The sequence below is a fragment of the Alosa sapidissima genome, chromosome 2 (assembly GCF_018492685.1).
Source record: "Alosa sapidissima isolate fAloSap1 chromosome 2, fAloSap1.pri, whole genome shotgun sequence".
Taxonomy (NCBI): domain Eukaryota; kingdom Metazoa; phylum Chordata; class Actinopteri; order Clupeiformes; family Clupeidae; genus Alosa; species Alosa sapidissima.
In genome coordinates, this window is record NC_055958.1 from 22,827,252 (window position 1) to 22,855,210 (window position 27,959).

The 27,959-nt window shown below is 46.1% G+C and overlaps 1 protein-coding gene across 2 annotated transcripts in view; it reads left to right on the forward strand.

Annotated features, from left to right (window-relative positions):
- Nucleotides 1-27,438, forward strand: part of LOC121701119 (anosmin-1) — a 34,012-nt gene extending 6,574 nt beyond the window's left edge. Inside the window, exons 3-14 of one of the 2 annotated variants that reach the window (XM_042084098.1) lie at nucleotides 12,475-12,537; nucleotides 12,891-13,113; nucleotides 16,684-16,868; nucleotides 17,146-17,275; nucleotides 19,597-19,802; nucleotides 20,795-20,939; nucleotides 21,192-21,338; nucleotides 23,372-23,460; nucleotides 24,423-24,594; nucleotides 24,895-25,115; nucleotides 25,669-25,810; nucleotides 26,189-27,438. In XM_042084098.1, coding sequence (XP_041940032.1) covers nucleotides 12,475-12,537; nucleotides 12,891-13,113; nucleotides 16,684-16,868; nucleotides 17,146-17,275; nucleotides 19,597-19,802; nucleotides 20,795-20,939; nucleotides 21,192-21,338; nucleotides 23,372-23,460; nucleotides 24,423-24,594; nucleotides 24,895-25,115; nucleotides 25,669-25,810; nucleotides 26,189-26,247 — 1,782 coding nt within the window. In that variant the 3' untranslated portion in view covers nucleotides 26,248-27,438. The remainder of the gene's footprint in view (nucleotides 1-12,474; nucleotides 12,538-12,890; nucleotides 13,114-16,683; nucleotides 16,869-17,145; nucleotides 17,276-19,596; nucleotides 19,803-20,794; nucleotides 20,940-21,191; nucleotides 21,339-23,371; nucleotides 23,461-24,422; nucleotides 24,595-24,894; nucleotides 25,116-25,668; nucleotides 25,811-26,188) is intronic. The other variant, XM_042084099.1, reaches the window with a different exon arrangement.
- The last annotated feature ends 521 nt before the right edge of the window (nucleotides 27,439-27,959 follow it).

Below are 27,959 nucleotides of genomic sequence, written 5' to 3' on the forward strand. Positions count from 1 at the left end.
ATATTTTGTTTCAAAGGTTGTCAGAGGTAGAAGGCAGCGGGTGGGAAGGATTGAAAATAAACTTGGTATTGAATGTTGTCTTTTACGAGAGCCTAGATGTTTATACTGTCTGCCATGCGATTGTATGAGTGCTTCTATTTTGATTGCTCTGTTTTTTTACACATTGAAGAAGTTTACAGTAAATTGTGTTTTTGATGAGGTGGTGACAAAATTGCTGTCAACCATGTCTATTTAATAGCATTGATAAACAAAAGTTTAAGTAAATAAAAGTGTTGAAACATACACTTTGGTTAAGATTTTCAGTCAAACAGTCCCACATTCCAGTCCCATGGCAGTCTGATTAGAACTGAGGTAATACTGCTGCAACTTTAATATGTTCGGTAAAGACAGTGATAGTGAGAAAAACTCTGTAGTCTGAAGTAATGGATATGTTGAACCAGAGCTGTGTGATCCATTTGAACATTTGGTATCATTTATTTGAACCACGAAGTAGGCCCAGTTCACAAATCCTGCATTTTTAGTTGCACATCTTTGACACATGGATGTGTCTATTTCTGTTAGGACTCACTCCAGTCACATGCCTTCTGTATGAGGAATCCGTGGATGAAGGTCTACAGATTACACACTAGTCTGTCTTGTCACAACACATTGCGTAATGTCATGGTTATGACATCCATGGTTTATAAAGGAACTGATATTTTAAATGGTGGAAGCCAGACACCATGAGCTATCTACTTAGGCACACCCTTTCAGTCTTTTTGCTACTAGCTGTCCAGTTCTGTGATGGTGTTTTTAAGTTGTAAATGTGTTAGTAGTTGTGTGAGCTGATAAACAGTTAGCCTGAAAATATGGCTTATAAAAGTGGAACAGAAAGGAGCAGCCGTGAGCTCCTGCCAAAGGCCTTGGGCGCAAAACAAAAATGAATTTCATCCAGCTTAAGGCAGATGAGGTTTTACGAGGTCAGGGCTAATGAGCTTGTCTGGGTGCTTGAAGGAGGAGATAGAGGGGCATCTCTCTCAAGGCTCAGGCTCCCTCTTCAATGCAGCAAAACTTGTTCCCCTCTGTGCGGAGATAGCCAACCTTGGCTCCTGGCATGAACAGATCCCAAGTCATTCATCAAGAGTTTTATGTTTGAAAAGGATGTGGCTGGATGCATGCCCAAGCACAGCACATTGTTTTCATAATCAGCCATCTATGTCACAGAAAGTCTAAAAATGCCTGGGATTTTTTTTCTTCTTCATGCACATATTGTCCCCACCCCCTGAATCAAGCATGTCAGTTTGCCTCATTCACTGTGTGAAGATAAATAATATATTTTTGGTGTGAATTAGACACAGATGTAGATGATGTAATTATTTTCTATGCAAGGCAATGCTATCTGGCATTATTATTGCCAAAATAACTTGGGGATGCTGTCATCAACCCCCGACAGATCGAAGAACATAGGGCTATATTGCAAATTCAGTTATGTCTGTGTAGTATTGTATTTCTTTCCAAGTGCATACTATTTTATGACAGCATTATGTTTAGAGACCTATAAACTCAACTCAACACAAAAGCTGAGTTGAAATAGAGTTACTAGAGCATCTGTTTTCATCCTTGTGTGTGTTTATAGAGTTCAGATATACTCTACTGATCTACATAATTGACAGAGTGCTTTATTGAGGTATTCAGAGCGACTGGCACACAAAGGCTCTGGCCATTGTGACCATGTTGAACAATTCCCTCACACAGGCCAGAGTGTTACAGTGCTGGGCGTGTGAATGGCCCTACAGCTACCGATTAGCCTCCTCACTTCATCAGCAGTGCACAGCCTCAGTGGAAGTCAAACAGGACGACAAAAGCACTGGCCCAAGCAAACCCCCTGTGACTGCTGTGGGGATCGAGTCTCTCACACTGAAAGGTTCGTCAAAGACTCCCACTGGGGTCCCTGGGCAGATAATGTGTGGAGAGATTGGTTAATTATTTAAACAAAGATTCTGACCCACCCCCCTCTAGTCTGTCAGCACTTTTGGAAATCAAAGCCTGTAGCATTAATTTGAGTGGGGGGGGGGGAACGTAATCTTGGCTGGCTCATATGCAGTGTCCAGAGTTGGCCCGACTTGGCAGTGTGGCCATTGTTATGGTAATTAACCTCACTGGCCTCTCACTGGAGCAGGGAGAGGGGGCATTGGGGACCGACGTGGAGTCATTAGCATGCTATAACATCCCCATTTCCCCATTGAGGCGCGAGACGCCAGGAGGCCGGAATGCCAGCCTTTGTGAAGGGTTTTGTCATGTTGCTTCTTTATCTTTCATACAACCACTTGAAAAAAGCAAAAGCAAAACCAGGCTTACCCATCAAAAGTTTGAGAATGCCGGGCTCCTCTTTCACTGCCTTCACAGTATAAAAGAGGTGTATGGAAACAATCAAAACAATCAGAAATATCCCAGATTTTGAAGTCTGCCGAGTACAATCAGGACAGCACTCTACAAGAGTCAAGCATCAAATCAAACACTGGAGTTGATTTGCGAATAGGAATTACTCAAACCCAGCTCCACAGCCACATGCATTATTCAGCTGGCCAGTGAGACCACAGGAACCTATCCAAAATGTAATTACATTGTTTCCTGAAATCTTCAATCGAACATTTAGAAACTGAAGTAGTAAAAGTGTTCCTCTTTTTATTCTGTTATGCTGAAATGAATATGTCAGTGAACAGAGAGGCCCCTGTTGCAAGGCTAAGGAAGATTAATTCATTAATCTCTAACTCGGCCTCCCTGAGCGGTAAGACTTCGCTCCAGCATCCTCTTCCCCCTCTTTATTCTACTTCCAAGGTCTTCCTCATCAGCCAGTAGAAAGGCTCTTTTGGGCGATGGCGTCTATAGGGCCGCTATTTAATTGCAGGGAGTCGTGTCCTTAATGAGACTGAAATGCCCAGGTGTCTCTTTTCAAACTGCGCTTTTTGCAATGGTGCCTATTGTGAGGGAAAGCCCTGAAGATATGGCTTGTGTGTGAGTGTTTATTCAGTGGCATCACTCTTGAGATCTCCTTTGAATTCGATGTAAACGTGAAAAATAAAGGTCAGAATGACAATCACAACACACCCCTAAGGCTTTCAGGGAAGAGTGTTGTTGGAATACTGCTGGTTTCCTCTCTCCTTCTCTCTACTTGTGCTTGAGAACTGTCAGGCGACACGTCTCAAATGGTAGTGTTGTTTCTAGGTCATTCAGTCCAGTGGAATTAAATTGGTAGCGCTGGCACTGCACGCATCTTCATTAATCTTCATTTAAGACATAATTTTTGCTTCAGGGAAAATATCACTTTCCCCATTTGCTTCAAACTTGGCCGGAGAGTGCTGGCGTTACACTGTGAGCTCTTTGTGTGGTCATCTTTTCTTTGGCGGCCAGCAGTCATAAAGGGTCCCCTGAAAAAGAGGTAGGTGCTAGGTGGTTGTTTTATTGTGTGGCGAAGCTGGTTTCCTTGTCTGGCAGGAAATGCATCAAAGCACCTTTTGGTTCTCTTCAGCCAGACTCTCACACCTTGCGCCATGTGTGTATGAGGTGTGCCACCTTTGTAGACAAAGCAGACTACAGCTAAAGGTCAGTCGCCACTGAGTGTGAAACTACCATTTTTTCCTGTACCCCTGCATTGAGACTTAACTGGATCCAGTCCAAATATTTAGTTGTCAGACACTTTTCTCTCTCTCTCTCTCTCTCTCTCTCTCTCTCTCTCTCTCTCTCTCTCTCTCTCTCTCTCTTCTTCTCTCTCTCTCCTCCCTCTCTCTCTCTCTCTCTCTCTCTCTCTCTCTCTCTCTCTGTCTTTGTCTTTGATTCTCACTTTTCATGATGCTGTTACCTCTTGCAGATGCCTTAACATGGACCATTTATTTCTCAGCATTTCATAGCTTTCCACAGTGGCTTCACTAAACACATTAATGGATCCCTTATCCATTAATATTTACCTCTGTCCTGTGCCGTGGTGGTGTGGGGGGACGTGGGGGGTGTGGGGCTGCGAGTCTGGCCGGGTGTGTGGGTGGCGGAAGAGTGGCGCAGAGGGCTGGTCAGTCTCTGCAGGGAGGAGCAGCTCTGGACATGGCTGTTAAGTTTCATTGGGTGAAGGAGGGGGCCCGCGCTGTTGCCTGCTATCTGTGGAGCTCATTATTCACATGGTGGGTGGCAAGGATGGGGGTGAAAAAAAGAGAAGAGGAGCCGGACTGGGGCATGCAGAGAGGTGGAGTCCTGCTGCAGCCTAGCTCACTCCCAGGGTCATTGTTCTTTTCTCAGACTAGTCATGTCTGAAAAGGAGCGAGGTGACTTTTATGTTGGATTCAAACAGTTGGCAAGCTGTAGTGGCTTGCTTGCTTGTTTTATATATATATATCTTCAAAAGGACTGAATGTGGGTTGCATGTTAAAGTGTGTCATCAGGAATGTGTACTTATATAGCATCTGCATTCCAAATATATCCTGATTGAGAAATAATCTGTTTCTTTACAGCTGTCATGATCTGATGTGTCTGCATGTCAAATAACAGCTTGTTTTTAATTTAGCTGGTGTTGAAGGAGGATTATCTGAATTACGACAGCTTGTAAAAATCCTCTTTAAGCAATAAAGACTTGTCACAGAAAGAATGTCTGTGATTATCCTCATGCCAGAGTGTGTACTGCTTCTCTGAGGGCCTATCTTTCTTATCAGCATCCGCAAGTTCCTCTGATAGTTCTGTCCTCTCTGGAAGCCTCCCGAGATGATGCAGATGGACCAGAAAAAGCCCTCAAAAGGGACCGATAACATGGGATAGAGGTCAACACTGATGGATTGAATGTTTCTGACATTTGATTTAGTTGTTTCAGTGACCTAGCAATTAACCACAGTGATGTGTCAATTAATAGCAGCCTACCCACTGATACCACTGGAGCACTAGACAGTTGAGAATATGGAGATTTATATTCAAAACATGTTCTATTTGTTAGAAATATGTAATTCCAACTGTATTTGGATTGGATGGGCAAAGTGAACTTTGTACCACTATAGCTAAAGTTGTCGTAGCATTCTTTGCTACACAGCACAATTTACAAACTGCATGTTTATCAGTTTGCTGCAGCAGCAGTGACATTTGTTGAGCTTTACTTGAAATGGTTCAGCAGGGGCTACTCAATTATCTTAAGCCTCTTGGTTGTCTGGTCAGTATGTCGGGGGAGTGAGTGTGCCTGCTCAGATTCCTAAGGACACCCAATTTATCAGTAATCAAAAAGTCATCCATTCTGGACTAATCCCACATTGATCCCCTGAAACGTGCAACGGTTTAAATCTGTTCCATTTGCTATTCCATTGCCCTATGACTTCCAGCTGGTCTAAGCTGGAATAATGGAGCATGTTAATTATTTTGAAGGCCTTATAGCTCCCTAAATCGCACCATACTGTAGCCGCATTCCCCAGCAGATGATTGAAAATGATTGGTCCACATCCTCACTCCTCACTTCAGGCTGCATACTCACAACATGGCATGACTGCTATGTGCAGCCCACAACCAAAGCCTGGCCATGGGAACTCATGCTCTGCTCTGGAGTGTATATCTGAATCTGAAGCAGGCACAGCATGTTCACACATTAGTTTGTGTTCGGTGGCATTTTGAAGTGTCCATCATTTCTTGAAGACTGTGGGTTTTGCCGTCGCCACCTCCTTAATATTATGCAGTCTTAAGAAGAGTTGTGTTCTTGCTCAGGAAATCTTCTGAGAAGCTAGCCAGAATGATCCAGGCGCTGTGCTGAGCGGCTGACTTTCCCAGGCTTGTGGCCCCTGAAAAACCACCAAGCAGGCTGTTATCAGGCATCTGACCTCTCCTGATGGATGTATCCTGTTGAGTCTAATTGTCACAGAATGTAAACGGAGCCCCCAGAGGAGCACTAAGTTCAGCTTGTGCCACCACGGCGCTAGCAGGCTCGGCACACCCTAAACTAGTTTATCAACACCAATTAACCCACTCTCCCAGATCTACAGCACGGGCTGTCTCATGATACCAGCAACAACAACAACAACAACAACAACAACAACAGAACAAGAGCAACTGTTGAATGGGCGCAGTTGTAGTTTGATCCGCGGCGGTGGGGGGTGGGTGTTGTCTGCGCGAGACGTCAGGTTCATTAAGAATTAAGCGAATTGGCTATTACATTCCACTGTCGACAAAGCCTAGTGCTGTTCGAGCCGTTTCACTTTTTCCTCCAGCTCATAAATAAGACAGGCACCTCTGATTGTGAGGTGCATGTATAATTCATAGAATCCCCCAAACACCGCCCCGCCGCCCCCCCCCCCCCCCCCCCTCCTCCTCCCCCTCCCAGCCCATTCTGCTGAGCTATCCCTCCCAGTCCTTTTGTTGTCTGCTTCTCCAACTGCATTTAAATTAATAATTGAGGTGATACTTCAAGAATGTCTGTTTGATACCACCTGCTAGGCAATTCAGCAGTGTTCTCTTTTCCCCTTCAAAGGAGGCAATGCTCCATCTAAGTACTTTGAGCGATTAAACGTGTTGGGTGTGTTGCTTAGACCAATGCTAGTAGACCTATGAGCTATACTTTTAAGGGAATTTGTTGTGCTTGAATTGTGTCTATAATCCATGTAGGCGTTTGTTAAGCTTCAAATCGCTGGATATTTTCATAGTTTCTTATGGCCTTTTACCGTCTCTAAGACTCTAAGAGCTACTGAATCACCCAGCTCACAAAGAGTGTGCATTCAGCGTGGCTTTTCTACAGTAAATGACATAACTAAATATCTGGGCGGATGGGTGGATAGATACGGTAATTGCTCAAATAAATGTTTGAAAGCTGAATGATTGTAAACATATGAGTCAGATTGACAATTCACATCTAAGCTCAGCGATGAAAAGCAGACAGCCTCCCTTCCCCTAAAGGCTTTTATATGACAGCAGTGGTGAATTCGAAATTCAGTTTGGTGAGCGTTGTTGTACTCTGAACCCGCCAAAGGGTCCAGGGCTACATGACTCATGGAATCCTTGGTAAACACCACGACCAACACAAACTGATGTGGATGCCTTTCAAGTCCGATGCAACTTGAGTCAAACCAGTGCTTGAGTCCTGATGAAAGATGGAGGGGGTTGGGGCGAGAGTCGAGTTGCGGAGTCGAAGCACCGAAGCTAATCAGTCGCGCTCTTTCTCCAACCTTGACATGCCTAATCCACTCACACACTTAAATGTGGCAGCATGTTCAGACTGCTTTTGCAAACACACACCTGTGTTGATTTACCAAAAAGGAGAATGATACCATACTTGATAGCTTGTGCTATCCTGTCCATTGCCACATTTTTGAAAAATAGCTTCTCTGAATAAAGATTTCACTGAGCCATGATAAAATATCTGTAAGTTCACAGAGTGCATGCCACATGTTTCCACGCGAGTTGAGATCAAGGCGTCGCTATCAATCTTCACCTCTCATTCCTATACACACCACAGTTGGAAAGCATTCGTAGGTATGTGTAGGTATTTAGGTAGGTAGGCTGTGTAGGTATTGCAAAATTGTATGGAGGGAAATAGCACAGCAGTGAAAGTGTTAGTGATAGTGAGGTCTTCAGCACAGTGTGAGTATGTTCAACAATTGTAGAGATACATGAGATACATACCCCAGCAGGGCTAATTATTCTGTGAAGCTCTGTGGTTATAGGGACTGAGTTCACCTCCCTTGTGCCCAGCAAGAGATTAATTTTTAATTCCCGATATGCCAGGAAGCCTGTGTGGATATTTTAACACGGGCAAGGAATAAAATGCCTGACTGCAGTATGGATTTGGACAAGAATGAAACTGACTTTATGTTATGATAATGTTGTTGGAAGCAGGGCCCATGCCATGAATAAGAATGAGGTGTTGTAAAGGGTAGACCATGGGTTGACAGGGGAACTATCAAGAGTAATGGTGCTTACAGCCTTCCCTGTGTTAGTGTTTGTGCGCGTGTGTGTGTATGTGTGTGTGTGTGTGTGTGTGTGTGTGTGTGTGTGTGTGTGTGTGTGTGCATGCTTGTCAGGAAGCCTAAAAGAGTGTAAAAGAGAAAAGGAGAGAGAAATAGGTCCACAAACCGATATGAAGCTCAAGGATGGCGATCAACCTGAGGAGGGCTCGCTGGGTCGATACTCACTTCCATATAGGAGGGGGGGGGGGGGGGGGGATTGAGTCCCCCCCACGTTTGTGAAAATAGCAAGGGCTGGGAGAGGACACATAACTCAGTGCTGTACAGTACCAAACGGGGACGCTGAATTTACACGGCCGATCAACAAAGGGAGATTCTCCCAGGCCCCTCCCTGGCTGGGGCCACAGCGGGGGCGCGATCCCGCTGCTCACCTCTCCGCCATTCCGCTCACACTCCATAAATCTCCCGCTGCTCCGCACTGAGCTGACACGCAGCCTCACCGCGTTGTTTCAGGCAGAACAACGCTTAGCGTCGGTGGGGGAGAGATGGAAAGAGGGAGAGGGAGAGGGAGAGAGAGAGAGAGAGAGAGAGAGGGAGAGGGAGGGAGGGAGGGAGAGAGAGAGAGAGAGAGAGAGGGAGAGAGAGAGGGACCGAAAGTGGGGAGGTGCGCTGGAGGGAAAGTTTTTCATCTGGTGGAACTGGTGTAGAAAAGGAAGTGTTGGCTCTCATCTGGTTGTTTTTAACAGGAGAATTACATTTGTAGTGGCCAGCCATTTGGTAACAACATACACATGGCTGAGTGTGTTTGTGTGTGTGTGTGTGTGTGTGTGTGTGTGTGTGTGTGTGTGTCTGTGTGTCTGTGTGTGTCATTTGATAACAACATACACATGGCTGTGTGTGTTTGTGTGTGTCTGTGTGTGTGTCTGAGTGTCTGCTGTGGAGCCTGGCCACACACATGCGTTCTCTCTTGTGTGAGCTTGTTCTGTGTGCGTGCCTATTCCTCCCGTGTGATTCAATTTCAAGAGTTATGTGCCTCTTATTATTATGACTGCAGTGTGTATGGTAAAGCCTGCGGCAATCTTCACTGGTAGCACTTCATGCTTCATTAAGCAAAGCAAAGCACCTCAGCTGCCTTTTGTACATTCGTCTCAGCATAGTTTATGTTGTTTCAGCTGTCCCCTTTGGGATGTGCATGTTTCAGGACGAGACAGAGATAATCTTGAAATGCCACAGGGAAGTTTGTTTTTGGATGCTCAGTGTCCTCTTTAGTTGTCTGCCCCACCCTCCCCCCCCACCCCCATCCCCTTGCCTTTACCCAGGGAGGAGAGATTGTGGCGGGGCTGCCATTCATCCTGACTTTCACATCGGCCCCACATAAAGCCTTTCAAGGTTCCCCAGTGCAACAACTGCTGCATTTTATTACAGCGTGAAATGGGAAAAAGAAAAGAGCCCAACGGCAGACCCTACTTATCCATGCAGAATGTGTCACTTTTGGGGAAGAAGATAACAACACAAAGGGAGCGGGTGAGGCACAATGCTTTTGTTTGCAGGCTGCTCTAGCCGCCATTCACTGGACTTACAAGCTTCTGGTAAAGCCGGCAAAGCTCGTGTTTGGGTCTGCACAGGGAACCAGTGTGCATTTCTCCCCACCGCCACAGTATCCTTTGCTCCTACACAATAAAATGGTGGTTCTTTTTATTATCATTTCACCATGTAGATTCAGTCATCTGAACAAAACCCTTCTGTTCTGGATCCCCGAGGACACTGACACAGAACACCTGATCCTAACAATCAGCACTTACTGTGGTGAATGGATCCAGTTGTAAACATGTGTTTTAAAAGCTATATTTTTGATTGATGCAAGCGGCTTTGTAATTATAAAGAGCTCTCATATTTGCTTTGGCAAGACATCTGTTGTCACCCTTCCCTTTCCCTGCTAAACTGTCAGTGTGTGGGTGGGACTGTTGGGAAACGCTGACAGATTGTCAGTTATCAGCACACCTGTGCAGGGGTTTCAGACGCTCGACTGCTCACTTACCTGCTGCCACCCTCACCTTTTGTGACACACCTTACCGCTCTGAAAGGCTGAAAAATGCCAAAAATTCCATGAAAGGGATGAACGTGAATGAATGCAGCTTATCCTGCTGCGTGAGAATAGTATCAACAGGTAGACAGAGCCCTCTAAGGTACTGGGCATTATTGTTAAAAGAGAACCATTAAAGGGCCAAAAAAAGAAGTATAGACGGATTTGAGACCTTCCCCCCCTTTAACTATTGTAATGCCTTCATATCCTGTGTCCATGGGAGCGGTGAGAGCGAGAGCGGCCCTGATCCTGGGCTTTATGTGTGTTTAGAGATTTGTAGAGGGGATTTAGAGCCTTGGCCTGTGCATGAGCTTGTTTCCTCCATTTCCCCGGCGGGTCTGCTGGAGCCACGCAAGTCGTTGTCCAGGTATGGCCTCGAAGACGCACTGGAAATCAAACTAAGGGTGCTGCTATGTTGCCGTGAGGGAAGGATAAATCCCTCTCTTTAGTTTCATGCCTTGCCTTGGTCAGCTCGGCGTGGAGTTCTTTTTCTTGTGGGGGAGAATCCACATCACCATGCAATTTCAACATCATCTGGTTGTCGTCAAATTTTCCACCAATCTGTTCAGATATTGGCGTTCACTCACCTCTGAATTTCTAAATCAGTGTTCCCTATTCCCTGAGTTCCATTCCGTGAGGCCTGCTGTGATGTGGGCTTTCACTGGCCCCAATCTAATCATCATTAAGGAACACTTGCACCGGATTCCAGGAAGCCAGTGTGCATTCTGAACACCTCATCACCTGTGTTCTCTAATCTCACAATTGTTTAGGCCCTGCATAATCAGGCTGGACAACCAGTGCCTGAGTCATGAGTGAAGATGTTCTGCCCACTTAACACAATGGCCCCCATCTCTCAGCACCACGTCTGCGCCACTTAACACTTGCGTGGCCAGACAATGTCACACGTCCTCCCCTGAGATAGGACACGCCAAGTGCTAATTAAGAGACTTGCGGAGTGTAAAACTGGCAGTGCCTGCGCGCCGGGCCCCCTTGATTTCAGCCTCACAGGAGCCAGGCTGTACGCTTCAGCATGTGCGTGTCCCACACTCGCCATTAAAGCCAAATAAACGTTTTCTGTGGGAATGGCATTATAACGATGGACCCGCCTAATGAGCGAATTAAAGAGCCATAAACAACTGCGCAGTGAGCAGTGCATCAGACAGAGGCTCTCGTAAAAGTCCATTTTCCCTTTGCTCCCCTGATTTGCCCTGATTTTCCCATCTCGGGAGTCCTTGTTACTGTAGATGTAGAAGGCTACCTAGGTCTGTATTTTCGGCACACTATAAGTCCGTTGATTGGCCGTTCCCTCATGCAGCTCAGACAGCCCCGGTCATCTGTATGGACGTGAACCTAACGTGGGCTCCTTCCCAGGCTGTCTCTGCAGCGGGATGCTCGTGCAGGGCTCGGGGTAGACCCAGGCTCAAATTGAAAAGGGCTGAGTCTGGTTGGCCGCTTGTCTGCTTGGTGTGGTTTGGGTCGGCCCCAGTGGCTGCACAGAAGCAGCCCGACCGCAGGTTTCGGTTCTCCCTGCGAGCGAGCGCACTCCCAGGGTTCTCTCTCTCTCCGAGCGGCCGGCACCAGGAACGTATGAGCCGTTTGCTCGCTGCTCGATCCCGTCTAAAGATGCGCTCTTTGTTGTGGTGGACTCAGCATGATTCTATCAGACATGCATGAACTTTCATCTTTTATTACATTTGGACACATTGGATTTGATTTGTTGTGGGTAAATAGCTGCACTTACGACCAAAAGAATATGACTGTAGTGATACATTTTCTCTGCGCTTCTCATGCGCTATGTTTGACTGGGTGCCTGGCGTTGTTGTTACATTATAGTGCATAGCTCTTTTATCTGCAACCCACGTAAAATATCCAGTAAATAAGTTCCATGTGTGGCAAAGAAGGGAATCCCAGGAACATTTAAACGGGGTGTATCATCCATTAGGCTGCTCCCAGTGCACAACTGGAAGTGGTACAGAGAGAAGCGTGGTGCTGATGCCAGAGCCTATCAGGTCCAGACGTGAGCAGGACCGAGTACTGATGCATCCCCAAAGGAATCTCCGAGCGCTCCCACCAGCCAAACGCCACGCACCGCCGGCAACCGAATCTTTTATGCTGAGCCGTCCCCTATTCGCCGCCACTCTAACACATTGCTGGTCTGGTAAATATTAGAGGACTGTGTGTCCTGTGTGGAGGTATTTTTGGGGACATGTTTGCTTTGTGGGAGTGCGCTGCATCATGTGGATAATGGCGCGTGTGTGTGTGTGTGTGTGTCTGTGTGTGTGTGTGTGTGTGTGTGTGTGTGTGTGTGTGTGTGTGTGTGTGTGTGTGTGTGTAGTGTGAAAGTGGAAGGTGCTTGGCAGACGGTGTGGAGGCAGCCGGCTGCTTTGATGTGGTGTTTTCTTTGAGGCACTGACTCTGTCCTTTTTTGTCACTGTCTGTCTCTCCTTTTCTCCTTGTCTCTCTCACTCCATTCTTCGCTCTGTCTTGCCCCTCTCCCAGTGCCTTGAGCCCTGCAAAGAGTCCTGGGACCTGAAGGAGAACCAGTGCCAGGACTTATGTGAGGTATGTCACCGACTCTGCTGTTTGAGTGCTCCCTGTAGGCTGGGAAAATTCAATAAGGGAAATGATGAGAGAATAAGGCTGAAGTGGAAGCTCTGTGTTCTTAATGGCATGCCGTACATTACCGAATCAAAGCCCTTACCCACCCACCCATCAAACTCATGAGTCATGAGCTGCAATGTAAACAGGGCTATTCCTATAATGGGGCACCTCTCTGACCTAACAGGCGGTGCTGCACTTGGCTTCTCAAATCAATCTGACATGGGTTTTTCCTTCAAGTCATATTTCTTTCCTCCCTTTCCCCCCTGCTTTTACTCTGCTCTGTCCAAAAAAAAAAAAAAAAAAATGCTCCTCAGCCGCTTTTCCCCAAGAAGCACTACGAGTGTCTGACGAGCTGTGAGTTTCTGAAGTCGGTGGAGTCGGCCAAGCAGGGCGACTGCCCGGCCCCCGAGAAGGCCACTGGCTTCGCCGCTGCCTGCGTGGAGAGCTGTGAGGAGGACAGCGAGTGCTCCACTGTCAAGAGGTGCTGCTCCAACGGCTGTGGACACACCTGTCAGCTGCCCAAGAACCTCTACAAAGGTACAGATCCACACACACACAGACACACACACACACACACACACACACACACACAACCCCCCCCCCCCCCCCAACACACACACACACACACACATACACACACACACACACACACACACACACACATACACACACACACACACACACATATACACAAATATACACAAATGCACAAACAAGTAAAATGTACTGGTTTATACCACACCACACTGGCTGATCCATAATGTATCATGGTATGTTCATGAATAGGTTATTTTGATAGGCACAGTTTGATTTATTTAACAACTATACATTATTTTCAGGAAAGTGCACATGTATTTACAGAGCCCACAGAATAAATAGAGCATTTATCTCTGTGAAATGATCATGTATAATGTATTCTATGTAGTATCACAGGAACAGCTCTGTTTGCGTGATGGCTCAGCTTGCAGTTCTGCAAAACGAGACAAAGGATTCAACAAGAGACTCAAATCTCAGAGCTCTTTATGTGTGAAGCACTTGGAGCGCAGGAGAGGTGTTTAGAGGCCATGCTCTGGGAAGTGAAGCATTGTTTTAAAGTCCTCCGAGACTGAGCTCTGAAATGGAACTTCTTGCTCTATGATCTGAACATAGTGTAGCCCAAGGCCAAGGCTTTAAAGGAACTGAACTCAGTTGGGGAGAAACAGAATGCAGCTTTGAAGAACCATAGTAACAACCCTGTACCCATCTCTCTCTCTCTCTCTCTCTCTCTCTCTCTCTCTCTCTCTGTGTGTGTGTGTGTGCGTCAGGGAAAGTTAAAGAGAAGGGAAATGGACAGAGAAAAAGCTCCACAAAGGTCCCACAAGGACTGATACAGTATAAAGCTCAATGATGTATGTGTGTCTGTATAGATGGATTTGTGCAAGCCTGTGTATGCTTGCAGTGCACGTAGATGTGTTTTCCATCAAGTACATCCTTGATGGGATGTTATTCCGAAGTCTTTGCAATCTCATGCCAGGCAGTAAGTCATAAATGAAGCAATTCTTTCAGATAGCAGCATGTGAAAATAGAACAGCAAGAGATCCTCTTCCTAAGACCCACGCATGTATGTTCATTCCTCCTCATTTCCAGGTAGACTGAATTTCTTCATTATAAATCACCACTTCAGTTTGCACTGAGCAAACATCTAATTATTTGGCCAGTTTTCTGAAGCTCTAATTGCTTCTACGTGTGCAGAAGCCTCGTAATGGTGCCGAGGGGGGGATGATCCATAATGCTGGAAACGATTACCCCATCATGAGTGGGGTGCAATTGAGCGTTGCTCAGGGTGAGATGGTTCTCAGATGTTCTCAGCGTGCAGGTGGAGGTCCTGGGAGAGCGTGTCCCTGACAGAGGGGGAACCGGCTCAAAGAACCCGACCCTCTTTGTGCGCAGGAGATCTTTGAACACTCAGAGACAGAGGAGCCCATGCTGGGGTTTTGTTCCACAGTGCGCTGGGGGTCTTCCATTACATCTGCACCCCCAAGCTGGAACAGCGCAGATCCACTCTGTTGTTCCATCTCGCCCTGTTCAAAGCCTGAGGCCTTGGCGTAGGTTTGTGTAGGGAACCAGCAGACATTTCTTTTCATCTTTTTTCTCTAAAACGTTCAGATTTTGCCAAGGTTTTGGGATCTAATTATGGAATCTCGTAATTATTGCAATGAAAAAATTAATGCAAAAATTATGCTGTGATATCTGCTTCTTGCTGAGTTTACACTCTGTAGCGTTGCGGAGTTGTCCTCATTAGACTGCTATATTCAGCGAGACTTGTAGCTTGCGGACAGTAAAGTCTGTAAAGCTCACTCCTCCCAAAGGGCTGGAGAGCTTGCTGCTGGGAGGCTGGTTCCTGTAAGCTGCACGCTGCCAGAGCCAAGACCTCTTCAGGCAAAGATGGAATGTTTGGGCACAAAGGAATGTGAAGCTCCATATTCTCTCCTGTTCCATACATTGCACTTCATGGCTTCATGATTTTTGGAGAGGAAAAATGACCAGTTAGGAGTTGTTTTGGACCATTTCATATTCAAATATTCCAGTGCAACAGTTTCATGTTATATGAGCCCAATCAGTGATGCCAAAGGTTGAAGTTCTGATTCATTCTGTCGGTTTGGGAGATGGATTTTTGAAGGGTTGCACCATGGAAGTCAATGTGACTGGCTCGCAATTCTGTTGCTGATTGGTTAGGTTCGTAGACTTCACATGTGGTTAAAGAAGGCTATAATCTGCGAGTGCACCACTGGAACCTGATAGCCATAAATAGACACTTCTCTTGTGATGGAGGTGATGTGAGCGGGTGAGGTAACATGAGCTGCATCATGAGCGTGGCTGCTGGAAGCTGCCGGAGAACGTGTGTGGAACATGGATGCTGCAGCTATGATTCTTGGACGAGGTGCAGAGGGGGGGGATGGCCAAGCCAGGGCCATGATTATGATTGGCAGACTGTGTCGTATGTGGGTGAGTGCTGGAGCAGAGGAGAGCTTGAGCACGTAACGCTGTGGTGTGTCTTCTCTCAGATGAGGAGGGGGTGCGCGGGGAGGGGGGGGGGGCAGGACTTGCCAGCAGCCGTGGGAGGAGGAATGCTGCGGTATTGTTATTGCGTTACACATTGTGCTGGGAGGTGTGACACACGCTCGGCCTGTGAAAACCACAGCACAATGACAGGCAGCTGTTCGCTCGGAGAGCCCTGGAGAGGCGCACGCAGGAACGGCCCCATATGTGCCTGGCGGACGCCTCTGTCCTCCTCTGTCTTATTTAAATCACACGTCCACCCTGAAGAATAGATCACAATAATGTGGGCCTCTGTGCAAAAAGTGAACTCCCTGATAGAGCTACAATGACCATTTCCATGCCTTAACTTATGGAATACATTAAGTAGGAGGGTCTCCCAAAGACTGAAGACAATGATCAGCTCATGGTTCATTCAGGTACTCTTAGCTGAGGAATGGCTTCATGTGTTTATGCTCTTCCTCCCACACAAAACAGTAGAGGTGCTCAGGTGCTAAATATCAAGTCCTCTATTATTCCATCAGAAGCGTAGTGATTTATAGAGAAGTGTGGAATTTGTTCAGCATTCCTCTGCACTTAGAGAGCTTCCTTCTCTATTTCCATTTCATTAAACCTACGGGCTGCTCCTCAATCAGCGGCTCAGCATATCTCACTAGTAATAAATTGAGTGGGGAGAGTTAATCTGTCACGCTGGATGATTTTGTTTTAAAGCCCTGCGCTTAATAAATCTATAATTTATAGCACATGGACACATTTATTATGGTTTATAGGGTTGAATGGGGGGAACAATGATACAAATGGAGTGTGTTTGTGTTCTCTCCGACAAAGAGGAGCTCTCAGCCCACAATACCCCAGATAGCACTTGTCTAATCCAGATGTACTCACATCCTCCATAGAAAGCATTTGTCAAAACATGTGTTCCTTCCCTGAGGTTGAGCGCCCGCTCAGTGCGATGGCTGTGATTAGAACGGATGGTGTTTTATGTGTTTATTTTGCCCTCAGTCCAGAGAAGTCCAACAGAGCGCCACAAGTTTGGAGTGAAATGGGTGAAATGTATGTCCTCTCCTTCAGGAGTGCCCCTCAAACCCAGGAAGGAGTTGGTGTTCTCGGAGCTCCCCGCGGGCCAACTGAACATCCACTGGTCCTCCAAATTTAACATCTCTGTGGAACCTGTCCTCTACGTGGTCCAGAGGAGATGGAATTATGGGATTCACCCCAGTGAAGATGACGCCACGGAATGGGAGACTGTTGCACAGGTAGGCATGCATCCAGTAGATATTGTTGCTTCAAACATCTCTTCTTTTAAATGCCTATTTGACCTTTCTGTGATGCTGGCAAGTTTGTTGTATATATTTTTATTATTCAAATATTTAGATATGTGTTAATGAAATGACAGGTGCAGATTTTGTGCGATTTTGAGGAGAAGCATAGTGAGTCAGAGCGGAGAGATGTAGCAGTAAACATGTGACCTGTGACTCTGTCCGTGACCCCTGACCTCCGTGTGCCTTTGCCCTCCCTCCATCTGTCCCCCAGACTACAGAGGAGCGTGTCCAACTGGCCGACATCAGGGCCAGCAGATGGTACCAGTTCCGAGTGGCCGCCGTCAACGTCCATGGCACCCGCGGCTTCACCGCCCCCAGCAAGCATTTCCGCTCCTCCAGAGGTCAGTCTGCCTGGGTGGCCGCACTTTGATGGCCAGTTCCTACGGCTCTGGCCCTGACACCTAATCCCGCTCAGCTCTGGTGTTAAGACCAGGGAACAGGTGGAACCTTTGCATAGGGATTTTACAGCAAGTCCCCCCCTTCAGTGCCCAAGTTTAGCAAGAGTGTTGAAGTGCACCCTGACGCATAGTTCCCTGTGTGTCAACTGTTGATGTTCGCATGTCCATAGGTGGTAAATCAGTTTTAACCCACTGATGTTAGTGCGAAGTGTGACAAAGCCCAGCGTTGCCATCCTCAGCCCATCAACTCACACTTGTACACTATTGACACTTTTCACTGCATAAGCCTCTTTAAACTTCTTGGCTTTTACGGCGTTGTTTCTCTCCCAATTCAGAACCGCGCAATGAGCAGAGCAGAGCCGTGAGCCGGGGTTGTAATTCACTGTGATGGCTGTCAGTGCCCAGGCGCTGTGATGATGTGACGAGCGCAGAGCGTGCCCATTCACTGTTGCAGCTAGCGCTTCATCTGCCTCCACTGAGGGGGTTCCCCTCTTTACTGCCATATAAAGTGTAATATCTTTGAATTAGTAGGGATATTGCAGGTCTCAGATACATGTAAGGGCTGCCTCTGTGCCAAGATGAATGAGGTAAGCAAGCCTGCTTCAGATCTGGCCCCAGATTAGTAGCCGCTGATGGCAGGGAGGCCAAAGGCAGACTTTAGCACAGAGTCTTAAATGCCCAATGACATTGAGGAGCTTTCTAGCAGAAACCCAGATGTGTGGGTTTTTTTTGTTGAAAACTCAAAATGATTTTTTGCTGGCATAGATGCATACTGATGCTTTATAAACGTGATGACGTGTCTGAATGTGGACTTTTGTATCTGCAAAGTGTGACATACTGGCAGAATTCATTTTAATTTCAGCAATATATATATTTGTTTTTTTTGGACATAGTTACAATTTAGTGTGCAGAAAAAAATGAATTTGGTTGGAAGCTGGTTTAGTTTCAATCATTTCCAATTGCCAGCATTATACTCCTCTATTCTCTGGCCTATTTAGGCATGTTTTACTTAATGGCAAAGAAGCAACACATCCATGGCCTGAGGGCAATTAGAAAGCAGCTAATGCATTTGCTCTCTGTAGTGTCATGAATCATCAGATCTCTGGTGTGGAACTGTGAACAGTTTTCGATGTCTCCTGTTGCACACACCCACACTGGGAGGCTCTGGTCTGTCTACTGACTTCCTGTTGCCATGAGATGATTAGCTGTGCACGATTCCAGTAAGTTTTTAGAAACTCACCCGGCTGAGGATGTAAAAACATCTTGCGTGAGTTGGGGGGTCAGTAGTGTTGATTGATTGTGTTTGGTGTTCCTGGCGTGATGAGGTCAGTGGAACTGATGAGCATGTCAAGGTGTTGTGTTTTTATGAAACGCACACAAGTGTATCATCTGATTCCAATTTCTTACTTGTATAATTTGCAGCGGCAATTTGCTGTGACATTGGTTGCTTATTTATCTTGCATGGATAGCATTAGCTAGCTCTCCGTGATGCATCCAATTGCTCTCCGCGAGTAGCCCAAATGTGTTTCAGGTGGGAGCAGGCTTGGTAAGAGGAGCCGCCTGCCTCACAGTCCATGTCATTTTCTCATTAAAACCCAATTCCCCCTGGTCTGCGATTTGGCCCTCAATGGCTCAACTACTCTGACATCATCGGTCAGACACACGCTACTCACGGCAGCCGGCAGCAATTCACGGCTCAGTCCATCTGTCAGAAGGCCTGTCCACATATGAGGCCTAACAGCCTGTTTATACAGGCCATGTGCTCAGCAGTCAGGTACAGTAATGTTGAGAGGCAGAGCAAACATAAAGCTGCATTTACAGACGTGCGCCTGAGGGTCCGCAATAGTGCTCTTGCCATCGCTATAGTAACAGACGAGATGTTACATCAGAGTTGTCTGTGGAAAAAGGCATTATACTGCCATTATGGTGTCATTAGTATGACTTAGAAACATGACCCACATAATTCATAGAGCACACATTTTGTTACACTGACAAGCCTGAAACTAAAAGTACCACCATCTAATAAACAACTTAAAATTGTGATGACACCTTAAGAGTTTACAGATTAGACTAGTAAATGAGCTAAGTGGAAAGATTGTGTTCTTTTGGAGGGAAAAAAACATTCTGAGGAGGGAGAAAAAAAGAATCAGAAACTTGTGTAATTGAGTCAAAGGTTGCAATAAATCACTGTTCTGGATTTTTCCAAGAATGGACCTCCTTAGCTGCTGAAAGGCCCACTCACAATGCGGTGATGTTTTCCACAGACCCCTCTGCTCCACCCAGCCCGTCCAGCCTGAAGGTCACCAACGTGACAGTCGGCGCTGACGGCTCGGTGACGGCTTGTCTCAACTGGACTCTTCCCGAGGAGCCAGATATCCCTGTGCACCACTTCAAAGTCTACTGGAGCTGGACTGTTGCTGGCAAGTCTGTGGTGCCGTCCAAGAAGAAGAGGAGAAAGACCACCAACGGGGTAAATCTGCCCCCTCTGTCTCACTAATGTGGTGCTGGATGGTTCACACCCCAGTGCCTGGGCGGGACGGCTGAGTGCTAACATCTCGACTCGAGTGTGCAACCCGCAAAGCTGTAAATAAGAAACAGTCCCACAATGGAAATGATACACAGCAAATGGCAATCACTGTGATTGCGTAAACTGTTTAAGCCCATTGTTTATGCATAAACACAAGGTCCCATTATTGTTTTATTGCCGTCTTCAACAAATTAAACTCTTTTTACATGGATGGTTAATCTTTTAAGGGGAATAGAACATAATGTTTGTGCCTTATTTACAACAAGGTATCCTGCAAGGGGTACTTTGGAAAAGCCATTTCCCCCTTTTTCTCATTTGTTTTCAGTTGGGACTATTCAAGCCATGTGGAGAGAAAACAATTGGATTACATTTATATTCATTTCTAATTTTTAAATTCATCAGCATTCATCAAACTTTTCATCTTTGACATTGTTCCACACTGCATTACGTGATCTAGGTGTCACAAAAGCCCTCTCACATTCCAGCTGAAATTAGTGTTGTAACAAGTTTCAGATGTGCCACTGAAGCCTATGGGCACAGCAACATGAGATACTCATTTGACACGTGTACCAGTGGTTTTCACTTCGGCACCTCAGTGCTTGGAGAGCGACCTGCTGGTACTGGAATGCCAAAACAAGCACTGTCAATAATGAAAGGCAATCAAATGCATGCTGTTTAAGGAATGCCAAAACCAAAACATTAGGTAGCTAAGCGCTCAGGGGGTTGATAACACAGTCTTTCCCACAGGTTCTAAAGAAACAGACCTCAGAGTGGTAATTCTCACCATGTCAGTCCACACACCCAACATATGCTTCTCATAACTCGGGTTTCCCATAGGCCCGGCTCCGGTTCCAATGTCAATTGGGTTGGGTGACACTGACTAGCCACAGTCTGGCTCCGTGATCAATGCTCTGTCTGTGCTCTGTCCATCTTAGGCCAGAACCTCTGTGGAGCTCGAGGGTCTGCAGGCCAACAGCAGCTATACAGTGGAGCTCCAGGCCGTGACGTACTGGGGACAGGTGCGCCTCAAGAGTCCCAAAGCCTCCCTTCACTTCAGCACAGCGCTCTACGATGACTCAAGTAAGCACTGACAACCGCGCTATTTCTCAGTGGTGAGACATGTCAGAATACACGATTTGAAGCAACAAAACTGTGCAATGTTACGGCCCATCTCAAGTTGTAATATCACAGAGATTCCCAAATACTTCACATATTTCAATTAACCACTATAACAACCACATCTGTGGTTTATTGATCTTTTCTGGTCAATTTCCAAAGCATCAGACACTCAGACACTTGAATAAATAGATCTATTTTGCAAATCGTCCTTAGCAGAGTCGCTGTCCAAGACAAAGAAAGAAGATGGTCCTGCTGTCAGCTCGGTACCAAGCAAACGCCCAGCAGGCGCTCTGGAGGTGGGAACGCCCTTCTACCAGGATGGCCAGCTACAAGTCCGCATTTACTGGAAGAAGAGAGGAGGTAAGGCAGATCGACAGCTCCCCCTTCTCAGTTCTGCTGCCAGCCCAAGTCACTCTAGCTGTTTTACAGGGAATTTGTGATATTAGCGCCTGCAGCTCCGATTCATTGAATGGCATAGAGGAAACAATGGCTACTTGTGGCAAGTTAATTAGAAGTGTAAATGTGTTCATGCAGAACCAGGGTTTGCATGGGCAATCCAACAATAAACACTTATTGGGTGGACCTGGCCTTCAGAGTGGATTGAAAGCTGAGTTTAATAGATTATCCTCCCCAAAGCAGTCCCATGCTCGTGTGTTGAAACAGTCCATTTTGTTTTACAAGACTTGACGTCACGCCCAAGAAACACCAGAGGGGAACACAAAAGGGTTAAATGGAGAAATCCCCTCTATAGCTGCACATATGCCCCATCCTTCTATTAGGACCAGAGTGGAAATACTGAAACCTTGAAAGGCATACTCCAAGGGCAGCTTGTCAGGTCCCATTCAGTGGTCTATGTTATGTTACTAATATATGTCATCACCCAAGCCAAGCTCCACATAACAGAGTCAAGAATGCACAGGCCATGGGGAGCCTGGTTTTCGTGATGGAGTGGCCTTATGCAGAATCCTAATGAGGGAAATTCTTCCTCGTCTGGAACTGTTAGCAGAGCTGGACACGGCTCTTGGCCCTGAGTGGTTGTGACTCGGCACGGGCACATTTTCAGCCCCAAAAGAGCTCCAAATTTACGAGCGCTGGTCTGTTTCCTGGTGGTGCTGGTAGTGGTGGAGGTGGTGGTGGAAGTGGGCGCGAGCGTGGTGGAGGTGAATGGGCAGCCCAGGCTCCTTGAGCGGCTGGAGCAGGCAGCTGCGCCGTGCTGGCCAGCTAATCCCTCCACGCATGGGATCGAGTTCCTCATCAGCTCCTGCGGCTGCGGCCTGAGGAGCAGGTTCATTTAGTGCTGATTACAGCACTCACTCATCCCTCTGCTCAGCCTCTCTCTCACTCTCTCTCTCTCTCTCTCTTTCTCTCTCTCTCTCTTTCTCTCTCCGCTCAGCCTCTCTCTCTTTCCTGCTGCCTGTGCTGGAGTGGAATTGCACAGGGACAAAGCCATGCAGCTGAGACACACCCGCATTAAATCATCAGCCATCATCAGCGAGGCCCTTTTGGACAGGAACCTGTGTTCGCGCCACACTCTGCGTGCCATAGCCATGTTCCTTTCTTTGCTTTACATACCACTTTCCCTTCCCTGTCGGCCATGCTTTACATGTCTTGTTTACTTTTGCCTTCTTCCCACTTCCTTCTCGCCTGTGATTCCTCTTTTCTGCTTCCAAAATGCTCTGAGCCACTGTGCACCAGATCCGTGTCTAAGTCTTCAAAGGAGCCCTTTTATCTCGCGACCGCAATCTAGGCCCCTGCCAAGGGCTAACACAGCGTAGCTCAATTATTAATTTGAGAAGTATAATTTCACATCTAAACAGCACAGCTTGATGAATAATAAACTCTGCAAATAACATTGGGCATTGCGAGTATAAACACCCTGATTATCCCCACTGAAGCACTACTGTTTAATAATAACCAACACGGGGGAAGTTGAGTCAAGTGAGGCCATGTCCTGCTGCGACGTTTAATGGGAAATATTTGGAGGGGGGGAGGGGTGTGCTAGTAGATATCTATGTTGATACTGTATGCTCCCACTAAATTCTTTTCATTATATGGTCTGTTTATAAAGAGTGTCCTTGGTGAACTGCCTGTTCATTGACAGTATTTTTCCAGAAATCAAGTTGTTATCTTGCCACCGAAATGAATTATCCATGTGAGGCAGATACATTTATAGCAAGAGAGATTACAAGAGCAGAGCTCTTGAAAAAGAGTTGCAGTGAACCGAATCTGCCACACAGCATCGCCATGATCTAAAAGCATTGGGTTGGCTTTTATAGAGGAGTTATATGTGGATGCAGGATTACTCTACTCAGCAACTTTTGTAATGGGATTTTGTTTTTCCTTGGGACCCCGTGGCACTCACCCAATGATTCTATCTGTTCTATTGGCTTTAGACCCACTTGTGAGTCGCTACCATGTACAATGGGCACCTGAGTTCTGCAGCTACAATGAAACCAAGGGACCAGAGAAGTCTGTCACCCAGGTATGTTTTTCATTTATATGGCCTTGCAGTCACTGAGCATAGAGGGCTGTTCACAATCAGACACCCTCTTGTCTAACTTGATTACTCTACAATCGATACCTTGCCACGGTACAAATGCATGTGTTTTTCAAAAACAAAATGTCCATCGCTTTAACAGTTCCCTGAAGAGGGCGAAACAAGTGAATGTTGTTTTTAATAATGACTTGGTTCATGTGGTGGAACATGTGGTGTGTTGGCTAATAAAACCCATTCACTAAAACAATGTTTCTGGGAACCAGGATTAAACCCTCCCTGAACCCCTATCCCAACCCCCCCTGCATGCCCTTGCGTCGGGGCTGGGGCTTGGGCTGGGGGCCTGTTTGGGCTCAGTCTGATGGAGAATGGCAGTGGCCTGGTGATCAACACATTCTTTAGAGACCTCTGCTCTGGTTGCTAGGAAATGCACATCCTTTCTCTATAGATGCCTGGAAAGAGATCCAAATGTGGGCCTGTCCCCTACACTCTGTATGAATGCCGTGCCTTGCTTGAATTCATTGGGGTCTGCTCCATATCACAGTAGTACATGCCCCCCTTCCACCATGATTCTGGCTCCACAGTCCCTGGTTAAAACATTTGTGCCACAAATAACTCAAATAGTTTAGATCTTGAATTAAAAACATGTATAATTATATTGTATATCATTTATATGAAGTGAAAGTAATTCTATTAAGAATTAGGAACCAGTATCTGCTGTCACTTTTCATTCAAAGAAAAGTTTTCAATAAACTAGTGAAATGAATGTCACTGATCTCTTAAAGTGTTCTAGCTTTAATGTGAGTGACAGTTACAGAGCATGGCAGGGCTTCCTGTTCTTTCACAGCATTTATTTCATTATTTCCTGGACTTCTTTGGACTTGACCTGTGAGAGATGAGAGTCTGTGAGAGTCATCAGGGCTGACAAATGTTTTTCTTTTTTGGCTCAGGAGAACTACATCAACCTCCCTAGCTTGCTGTTCTCCTGCAAGTACAAAGTTACTGTCCACATGATGAAGTCAAAGAGACGTTCCAAGGATGAGAGCGTTACGTTCCTCACCCCATCTTGTGCTACAATCAGGAGCAAGAGCCTCAAGCCCATCCACTGCCCTGGAGAACCAGGTAACTCCCAATACACAATGCAATGATATCTCATCAGTATCCAACCTTTTATTTATCCGGCCATTTATTTCCCCATAAATAAAATAAATAATATAATAAATAAAATAATACCCTTTGTCAGTAGTTCCATTTCAGCTTTCAACTGTTAGTTCCTCTGAGTACTGAGATGTAGAATTTTAGAACTGCTTCTAGTAGTGAGTCATTCTAAAATATACCACATGGTACCCAGTGCATTGCCAATTGGGTTTCAAAATTGACACGTAATGAACTTGATGTAAACATTTACATTACATTTCTCAGTTTCAGGGCATCCCAAAGTTCTGGCCAAACCAGAGAACCTGACCGCAGCCTTCTCTATCCACGAGGGGAACATCACAGGGAACTTCTTCTGGAGAGTGTCTCGACCGCAGCCACACCAGCGTATCACGGGCTTCCAGGTCACGTGGGCCGAGGTGACCACAGAGAGCCGGCAGAACAGCCTTCCCAACAGCATCATCTCGCAGTCCCAGATCCTCCCCCCGGTATGCCTGTCTCCAGACCCGCAGGGTCACCTGCTCTCATGTGGTTTGGGATATTATGTCTACAAGGCCCTTTTGAGGCGACAAAGAGGGAGCGCAGATGAGATATGGAGTGCTGCTGTGAGCTGTCAGTCAGGGGCGCTCTGGGTGGATATGAATAGTTGTGCAGACAGAAGCGGTGTGAGATCCCAGAGGGTGAGGATGGTGTTGCTTCCCGTCTCCTCTTTTCATCTGCCGACTGGCACAAACGCTTTCATCTGCCAGGAGCTGAGGAGGCTGAGAAACCCACACGTTTACATAACGTCCCCCATCAACAACACACGCGGCCTGTCGGCACCACCCAACAAGATGAGGCCCTCTATAAATACATGTCCCATACACCATCTATCACACCAAAGAGGGCCACTAGAGAGGGGGGCAGAGATGACAAAGTCTTTATTTACTATTTGTTATGAACGTGCGCCCAAAGTGCCTTTGATTTACAGATCTTCTCTTTATCTCTTTTCTCTCTCTCTCTCTCTCTCTCTCTCTCTCTCTCTTTCTCTCTCTCTCTCAGGATCATAATCTGTTGGTAGTGGCTAACCTCAGGCCAGCGACATACTACCGGTTGGAGGTGCAGGTAATAACATCAGAAGGGGAGGGCCCCGCTACAATGAAGACTTTTCAGACGCCCAGTGTGTCTCCAGTCCTTCAGCATCGTAAGCACCAGTTCTCTTCACTACTTTTCCAGTGCTTTTGTGGCCACTTTTCAAACCTGGTGGAAATGTAAAGGTTTAAATTGATTTAGTACATTAAAAGGAAACAGCACTCTGCTGGAAATTGCTACCAAAACAAGTGGTTTAGAAATAGTAGTTATTTAGTATGTGCTTCTGAATACCACTGTCATCACAAAACTGCCCAAATGTTAAAAGACAGGGCATGCATAACTGTGAAGTGGCCACATATTTAATGGGCATGAAGCATCTGGAGACAACAGTCTTAAGAGCAGTGCTGTGTGTTGGGCATAGCCATATGGTTGGCAGATTGAAGCAGAATGAGTAAGAGCTCATGTTGTTCCCCAATGGCATTCCACACAGGGCCTCGGCTCAGGCAGCACCACCAACACCACCAGAAACCAGCGGCAGAGAAACACTGAGGAGCGGCTGACCAGACCCACTCCGCCAAACCAGCTCCGGCACCCTCAGCCTCTCATCCACAGGCCGACTGCAGCACACCGACCGCCCCAACCAACCATCAGGGGAGAGGCCATGAGTCCCCACCCCACACCCCACAGCCATGGCCTGGGAGTCTGCCTGCACCACGGCCGATGCCTCTCATTCAGTGGAGTAGCTCAGAGCTTTCAGGAAAAACAACACACACATGGGAGGAAGATTTCATTTAGTTCCTTCTTCCCCTGGCCTCCCTCTTGTGCTCATGTGCTGTGCGATTCTGTCATCTTCATGGACAGCACAGACAAATGTGCTCTGCGATCCCTCCGGTTGTTCATCATCAAAATGATTATACGCTTTTCTGTTTCTTTTGCCACAAAACTCATGAGTATATCAGGGGAAATATCCATACTTTTTCACATAAACTTTGCATAAATTTGACATCAAAGACACTTGAGAGCAATGGAATGAGTACCATGTGAGTGTTGAATAGAATCAAGCTTTGAAGCAGTGAAAGACAGACTCCACCTATTTATTTTGTGGTACAGCACCAAGTCTGCCGCCTAGGCACACAGAATATATGAGTCATGTAGCTAAAGAGCTGTGTAGTGGACCTGAGGATATCACATTTAAAAAAAAACTGTGTAGTTGACCTGAGGATAATACATTTAGGTTGATGTTGCATGTAGAAGTCCATCTCATTTTAAGCTGTAAATGTGTAACTAGCTTCAAACTGAATGCTCATATTGGTTTTGCATGTGAGACCTTCTTGTTCAGTAGGCATGAGAATACATCTGTGTCACCTCATATGAATATGTTAGCAATATTCCATTAACAGATTAACAGATAATTATTTGGGAAGTAATATGTATTGTATTATTAATGAAATTATAACTTTTTGTGTGGACATGATGAAACTGTATATGTTCTTGGCTGTAGAAATATTTGTTGTGAAACAGTCAGTGAATGTCTATATTTATTTATGTGTGTGTATTGAAAAGTTTTGATTTGTGTGTATGTGTGTGTTTCTGTGCTCTTGTCTAGACCTTTTCTGAACCAATAACTCTGTAAAGACATTTTGTAAAAAATCAAATTGTAAATATAGTCTTATGTTACGTTATTTTTCCATGGTAGACCCTGTACATACTGTTAAGTAATAAAATAATCCTCAAACTCCATTGGCAAACACTGAGACTCTTGTGTTTACATGTTCTACCACGGAAAGGCCTTAATGTCAGCATTTAAAGTTTTCTCTAAACATTTTGCTTTTTGGCACATGCTGCTGCTTATTTAACGCCAAAGTGCAACTCAGCATATTTGCACATCTCTCTCTATTTTATTAAGCATGAAACATCCACTCAAGCGCCCAAAATAAAAAGGTTATTCAGGTTGAGGGGAGCGCAGCGTTCCAGAGGCTGACTCATTAAATATGATCATCATGTCATTGTTTGTTTTTACACCATGGTGGAGTGATAGAAAGAAAGGCTTTCTAAATGTGAAAAACGAACTGTCAAACACTGCTTAAAGTAGCTTATCTGAAATATGAAGCATGTGTTTATCATGTCGTGTGGATGATATGTTATTGCATGGCATACATGCTCAGTGCTGTTTGGAAGTGGACTGTGATGTCAGCCTGTCAGATGAGGGCAATTCTACTACACTCTTGGCTGCTTTGCCATGATGCTATTGTGATTAAACC